Here is a 7,500-nt window from a genome sequence, read left to right on the forward strand (position 1 = left end):
CGATAGGCGCCAAATGACCTCGGCCGTCACCGCGCCTTTGAGCCCCAATCAACAAGACGGCTCACTGTGAACCGTGCCGCTTATGACATCCGTCCCTGTTGTTTCAGATGTGTGTATGTGTATATGTGTATATGACTATCATTTATCTCTGCTTTATCCTGCATCCTCGCGACACCCCGCTTGTCGGGGGCAGGCTGCATGCATCAGCCACGAGTGGTCCGAGAGCCCCGTGAGAAGGGGGACCCCGACTGGGTACCCAGCGCGCATGCGCGGGTTAAAGCTCGGCGGGTTGCCCCTCAGGCGCATGCAAGTCTGCTCCACCGTTAACCATTTTCCTTCATACGGTAGCCCTGAAATGATCATTTGTGGCCGAAATGGCTCTAATAAAAAAAAACAAGCCGCTTATGAGGTTTAGCGTGGTTGCAATGCAAGACTCGTGGTTACAAGGCTATAGATCGCGTAATTTTCGGGTGTGGAAGCGCCAGCGAGCGATGAATGGTACGATCTCTTGCCAGTTTGGTTGTTTTGTGTTGCAGGGACCAAACGTGGCATCAGTTCGCTGTCGTGTTTCCTACGTTTACCTTTGTTTTTGTAACTCCCCCCCCCCCCCTCCATCAAGTTGTCACGTTAGAACAGTGTGTCCATGTTTCCCAGGAACCTGCGGTGAATCGCATTGCCACTGAAGTACTGTCAGTTACCAGAAGTGTATTGTATGTACCATGGCCAACGTTGTTGACCTGCACTGAGCCTGTAGCTGTCTGTCATATTCTATTCTATTCACTTTGTATTACTCATTCGTGTTCTGGAACAGTTCGCGATAACCTGCGACGATTTGTGTTAGCTTGCAGTTGAATTTGGTAATTCCAAGTGACCTGTGATGGCCGGCAATAGAAAGACAACTCGTGGTGACCGGCGGTGACCGGTAGTAGCCTATAATGACCCGGGGTGACCTGTTGTGACCTGTAATGGCCCGTGGTGACCGGTGGTGGCCTGCAATGATTCATAGTGATGTGCATGCTGCTATGGAGATTTGTGATGACATCCGATGACCTTTTGTGGTCTGCGGAGTGGCCTTCGGTAGCCTGCAGTGACCCGCGATAACCTAAAGTAATCTGTGATGACTGGTGCCTACGATACCTGAGGTATATGGCGGTCCGTGATGGTCCGTTGTGACTTGCGGTGACCCCTGATGACCTGTGGTGACCTGTGCTGACTCCTGTGGCCGGCAGCGGTGCCGGAGCCGGCCGAAGCCCCTGGCGTGGCCCCGGCCCGGCCCGGCTGGGACACCGACTCCAGTGACTCGGCCTCGGCGGGCTCTCACTCGGAGCGCCCCCTGGTGCGCGCCGTGTACGCCTACCTCAGCAGCGGCGAACACCAGCTGAGCTTCCACGAGGGCGACACCATCGCCTGCATCGGTGAGAAGGCGCGGCGCCTGCTGCCCGCCGAAGAAATGAAGGGTGGCAGCTGAGCTTCCTCAAAGGTGTTACGCTGTGGTTTGTATCGTTGAGACAGCGTGGGCTGAGTATTAAGAGTAAGAAGGCGTGCGTGTAAGCAGAACCCAGGGAAGCGTGAGAAGCGCGCGAGTCTTGACATCACGCGGCCGCCGCACTAGGCTCATTTTAGAGTCGGGAGTTCGCGCGTTCTGACCACTCAGGCAGCTCAAAGGCTGATTGCTGTCTGTAGCGCCAGGAGTCGGCGAACGCGAATCCAGTGCTGTCTTACCTCAGGGGAGACTGGGTCGATCAGACCTCTGAAGCTTACCCGGGCACGGAGCGAATGGTGCGGTGCTGACTGGTCGGACATTGCTAACAGGCAACCATGTCAGTGAGCATACTGATCTGGGTTGCTTCTTGTTGTGCTGAGAGTACAATCGCCGGTATTTTCGTTCATTGCATTTGCGGTTGGTCTAGAATCCCAAATGAGTGGAGTGGAGTGGGAATGTTTAGTGTTCATTAGTCGAATCAATCAGTCGTGATACTTTCACATGTTTGCTTGTGTCATGCAACACGCCGGGTTGTGACACCCCAGCAATCAAGCGTGTCAGGTAAATTTAGCAATCTTGGGTGCTAACAAATTGCTCGTTATAGCTCACGTATGATTGCGCCGCGTGATTACGTTCAGTTGTTCTGTCTAGCATTTTCACACGCAATCAACTGTTAGCGGTGGCGGTAGTCGAGGGACAGTAACACCTAATTACCGCACCGGTTATTTATATGAAGCCCCGGCAGTTCAGTATGTGTTATGGTGCCGCGCTATTCTCGGCCGTCCCATGATGGTAAGCAGTTCTCACGTAATTAGGCGGCATGGGATGGGTGCAGCGGGAACATTCTGCTGCGACTGCGGGGTTTGTTCGTCACAGCCCTCTGCTGAGCTGCGCAAGTACCAAGGGTGGAGTTGTGCAGAGTCTGTTAGGTGAGGGAGGCTGGTGTACCCCCAACTGAATACGGACTGCCCCTGTCTGTTGTCTGGTAGTGAGGTGCGGTCTCGGACCGTGTGCGGAGAGAGAGAGAGAGAGAGAGAGGAGAGAGAGGAGAGAGGAGAGGAGAGAGAGAGGAGAAGAGAGAGAGAGAGAGAGAGAGAGAGAGAGAGAGAGAGAGGAGAGATAGAGAGAGAGAGAGAGAGAGAGAGAGGAGAGAGAGAGAGAAGAGAGAGAAGAAGAGAGAGAGAGAGAGAGAGAGAAGAGAAGAGAGAGAGAGAGAGAGAGAAGAGAGAGAGAGAGAGAGAGAGAGAGAGAGAGAAGAGGGAGGAGAGGAGAGAGAGAGAGAGAGAGAGAGAGGTAGAAGAAGAGAGGGATGAGAGGGAGGGTAGAAGAAAGCAGGGCGAGAGAGGGAGGGTAGAAGAAAAGAGGGCGAGAGGGAGGGTAGAAGAAAGCAGGGCGAGAGATTTCACCTGGCCGCCATCTGGCTCCCTGTGACGTGCTGTTCGTGACGGACGTGTCGTCACTGTTGCAGGCGAGAGAAACAAGGGCTGGCAGTTCGGCGAGAACGTGCGCACGCACCGGTGCGGCTGGTTCCCAGCGGCCTACACCGAACTAGTGGCCGACTCCAGCAGCTCGCACGGCTCCGAGTCCAGCGCTGAGTACGTGTCATCCCAATCCAACGCAAAGAACGCGTAATGCTGGTCTAGTGCAGATGATGTATGATTTTGCTGTTTCGCAAGGCATATATGATCGGTGTTCGGTGCAGAGTGCGTGCGATCCTGGCCCAGCACAGCGTAGGTTCGAGTTCAGGCTTTTCTGTAAAAATTCTGCCCCCCTGACTGACATGTTCTTTGGATAGCATTGTCAGCCTTCTGCCGCGCAGCTGAGGGGAGTACTATGCTGCCGCTCTGCGGTGCACTGTCGCCCATGACACACGACGCAGACACACAGCCATACAGTCACAGGCAGACATAGAGTTGGCTCCCGCGCCCGCCGTGGGACGTGGGCGGTCGACAGGCCCGGTCCGGCCGGGTCCGAACTGCTCCTCACCACCGGACTGTGCTGCGTTTCAGTGCGTCGGCCGGCGGCAGGGCCCGTCCCGCCGCCGCCCGCTCCGAGGCGGCGCCACTGGCGCTCTCCACCTTCCGTCCGCCGCCGCCAGGGGCGCTGACGGCGCCACCCAAACGGCCCGCCAGCGTGCACGCAGAACTGGCCAGCCGACTGGCCGCCCGGAAGGTGAGCAGGTCACCGCGGTGGCGGACTGCTGGAGGGCGAGAGGGAGGCACCGCGGTGGCGGACCACCGGAGGGCGACAGGGAGGCACCGCGGTGGCGGACTGCCGGAGGACGAGAGTGGGGCACCGCGGTGGCGGACCACCGGAGGGCGGCAGGGAGGCACCGCGGTGGCGGACCACCGGAGGGCGACAGGGAGGCACCGCGGTGGCGGACCACCGGAGGGCGAGAGTGGGGCACCGCAGTGGCGGACCACCGGAGGGCGACAGGGAGGCACCGCGGTGGCGGACCACCGGAGGGCGACAGGGAGGCACCGCGGTGGCGGACCACCGGAGGGCGACAGGGAGGCACCGCGGTGACGGACCGCCGAAGGACGAGGGTGGGCCACGGGGTGGACGCATGGAGACGCTGTTCAGCACAGGTGTCAGCCGTTCGACCGGGTCTCGACTGGCAGCGGCACTGGCGGGCCCAGGTCGCGACAGGAGGCTAGCAGGCCGGCGGGTCGATGACGGCGTGTGTGGCTAGGTCTTTGGGGTGAGGCCGGGGCAGGACCAGACGGTGGCCGGTAACAAGCGATGGGCGGGGATGAGGTGCGTGAAGCCGTCGTGTTCTCGGCGGCACTGTCACGGTCACGCCGGCGTATGCCACTGCTGCTGAGGTGACCGCACGTGCAGCGACGCGGCTCAGTCCTAGTTTCTGGTGTGGCGTCATGATAACGCTGGCCCCACCCAGCATCACACCAGGCTCACAAAGCCCATGATAGAAGATGTGCGTTCGGGTTCATGCGGCGCAAATTTAGGGCCTCAAAATGGCCTTTTTCTGGGTTTTTTTTCTCGCAGAATTTGTTCGGCCATATTAACACGCGGTCGGGTGGGGGGGGGGGGGCAAATTGACCCCCCCCCAAGGTTTTTCAGAATGGATTCTGGACGGCGGCATAGCTGTAGACAATTTAATACCGGTTCGTTTGGCATCAACAATTTATATGTACCTTGTAAGGTCGCTGGCCCTATGGCAGGTCAGTCAGGCCATGGTTTCAGCGAAGTCAATTTCTAGGAAATCCTTCAATCTGATCCAACAACGGAGTGTTAGACAAAGCCATACATCTCTGAGATGCTTTCTTAGGCAACACAACAGTTGAATGAACAAATTAAATTGATCTTAGGTCAGCTAGGAAGGCACACCAAGGTCAAAATCGACCTGTTTTGTTTCTCTAGGGCTTGCTGTATGGGATAATTTATGATGTTCATTTCGAATTTATTGATGGCAGGAACCGCATTATACATCTTTCATAGACTTCTTAGAGGTCAGAATAGGTCAATAACTTGAAACGACCCGGGTCAACATTTTTTTTTTTGGAACATACTGCCTAGCGTAATCTTTGTCGCTTAGCCAAATGCAAAACTCACAACAATCTTGTATGCTTTGATCACCTCGACCTTCAAAAGGTCAAACAAGGTCACTGACCTTGATTGAGCATGTGGCGTTTTGCTTAGAAACGGTTATCTAGGTTCCGGGGGCACTTTGGACACCAACCTAAAACTTGACCTTGTTTGACCTTTTTTAACCTGAAGGTCATGATCTAGGAATATAAAACGTTGACCTAAGTGAGTTCACGCACAGGCCAACACACCCTGTAAATTTGGTGTCTTAAGCTTTCTTAGTTTCCGAGATCTCAGTGGGTCAAATTGACCCCGCTCCCCCCCCCCCCCCCCACCCGAGCAAAGGGTATCTAGCCGGCCATCCGGGCGCGTGTTAAGGTATTTTAGAGTACAACTTAGTTGCATTGTCAGGCCAATGTACTTGAAGGGCACGATATATAACGCGTCTCATATGTAGGTGTGCGATGTGAAATTCGTCACATGCACCATGCACAAATGCACATGTGCATCTATGCATCATGTATCGTCATATGTAAGGCCTCACGTGTCATTTAAAAACCTGCCTGTGCTGACCGGCACGGCAGCGGGATGGCTGAGTCGCGCCAATCAGCTAAAGCGCGCCAATACGAACCTGAGGCGCCGTGCCGGGCGCGGCGCCGCTCCGCCCACCTTGTGCTGAGGCGCATGTTGGTCTGGACCGCGTCCAGGTGCAGCCGGCGGGCACCTCCGGTCACCTGCCTCCGCCGCCGCCGCCGCCGCTGCCGCCCGAGATGAAGCGATCCCAGACCACGCCCGTGCTGAACGGCCCGGCCGACACAAGCCTGCACAGCTCCAACGACTCGGGTCAGTACAGCTCCAACGACTCGGGTCAGTACAGCTCCAACGACTCGAGTCCGTACAGCTCCAACGACTCGGGTCAGTACAGCCACAACGACTCGGATCAGTACAGCTACAACGACTCGGACCAGTACAGCTCCAACGACTCGGGTCAGCACAGCTACAACGACTTGGGTCAGTATAGCTCCAACGACTCGGGTCAGTACAGCTCCAACGACTCGGACCAGTACAGCTACAACGACTCGGGTCAGTACAGCTCCGATGACTCGGGTCAGTGCAGCTCCGATGACTTGGGTCAGTACAGTTCCAACGACTCGGGTCAGTACGGCTCCGATGACTCGGGTCAGTGCAGCTCCAATGACTCGGGTCAGTGGAGAGTTGACACAGCGAGATAGCATTACGCAGCCGTGTTGCTCGTCTCATATGCTGTTTGGTTCGTGGTGTTACCTCTGTGCTGTACCGTCCGTGGCTGGTCTTCCTCTGTCTGTATCTCTGGTGACGTCACACCGCGTCGTGTATTGTGCCGTCCGTGGCTGGTCTCCCACCGGCCGTATCTCTGGTGACGTCACACCGCGTCGGCAGGCTTCGGAGCGGACCAGCACCCGCCGCCGCCGCCGCCGGACCAGTTTGCCTTCGGGCCCGCGGTTAGTGGAGCAGCATGAGCAGCATGAGTCGCCGACGCAGTAGCGCCGGGCGCTGGCGGCCCGGCCCGGTCTGGCCCGACCCCGGCCACCGGCCACCCGACCCGGCCCGACCCCAGCCACGCGACGGGCTCAGCGACCGCCTCGGCTAACCGTTCAGTCCCTTGGGTTGTTTTGTGTGGAGAGCGCACGTATTTTTTTGCTTCGTAGACGTTTAGTTTGGTCTTGTTTATTGCAATTACCGATTTACCTCTACTAACGTTGGCTTTTATTTCGTTTTCTCTGGTATATTTGTGCTCGGTCTGCATCCGCACCATTCCGTAGCGCCCTTGTTTTGTTGCGTTTCCGTTCGTTTGACCTCTGTTTGGCTGGCGGTGCGCCAGGCCGGGTGACTCGCTGCCCCAGACCAGCCGCGGCTGGCTCATCTTCAGCCAGGGCGACAACACAGAGCTACTGCGCCCCTATTTGGGTCCTGCTGACGAGGCGGCACGCAAGAACGTGCAGTTCTCGGGCGCCGGCGCGCCGCGCGCCTCCTCCCTGCTCGACCACTTCGTCACCATCGACCGCAAGGCGCGCCGCCGCCGGCCGCCGGGCGCCAAGCTCGGCCGCAAGGCGTCGCTGCTGCGCGCCTTCCGGCCGCAGGAGGCGCCGCTGAGCTCGGCCGACCTGTGGCAGACGCCGAGCGCGGCGACGCCGGCGGCGGCGTGGCCCACTCCGCCGGCCACGATCCCCGAGGAGGCGGAGGCGGGCCGCTCCAGCCCGCGCTCGCTCTCCGAGTCGGACCTGCTCGACCTCGACTCGGGCGACACGTTCCTGCTCGTGCAGGACTACCGCGCCCTGCAGGTGGCGCAGACGGAGCGTCGCCGCGCGCCGCTCGTCGCCGCCGATGCGCCGGCGCCCGCCGCGCCGGACGACGACGGGCCGACGCCGCCGGCGCCGAGGAGCGCGCTCTTCGCGCCAGACGCGGCCGTCGAGCGGCGTAGCGCCGAGGAG

General features: G+C 58.5%; 1 protein-coding gene and 1 long non-coding RNA gene across 2 annotated transcripts in view; both read left to right on the forward strand.

The window, feature by feature from the left end:
- LOC119113626 (LIM and SH3 domain protein 1) overlaps window positions 1-3,115 on the forward strand; it is a 7,313-nt gene extending 4,198 nt beyond the window's left edge. Inside the window, exons 3-4 of the mRNA XM_037237914.1 lie at window positions 1,241-1,415; window positions 2,952-3,115. Of these exons, the coding sequence (XP_037093809.1) occupies window positions 1,241-1,415; window positions 2,952-3,115 (339 nt within the window). The remainder of the gene's footprint in view (window positions 1-1,240; window positions 1,416-2,951) is intronic.
- A 457-nt stretch (window positions 3,116-3,572) lies between these two features.
- On the forward strand, window positions 3,573-6,489 carry LOC119113832 (uncharacterized). The gene is made up of 3 exons (XR_005095972.1): window positions 3,573-3,655; window positions 5,737-5,872; window positions 6,449-6,489. It is a non-coding gene; the product is annotated as an uncharacterized LOC119113832 (long non-coding RNA).
- The last annotated feature ends 1,011 nt before the right edge of the window (window positions 6,490-7,500 follow it).

This window comes from Pollicipes pollicipes, unplaced genomic scaffold (genome assembly GCF_011947565.3).
Source record: "Pollicipes pollicipes isolate AB1234 unplaced genomic scaffold, Ppol_2.1 Scaffold_7262;HRSCAF=8765_pilon_pilon_pilon, whole genome shotgun sequence".
In the NCBI taxonomy this organism is placed as follows: Eukaryota; Metazoa; Arthropoda; class Thecostraca; order Pollicipedomorpha; family Pollicipedidae; genus Pollicipes; species Pollicipes pollicipes.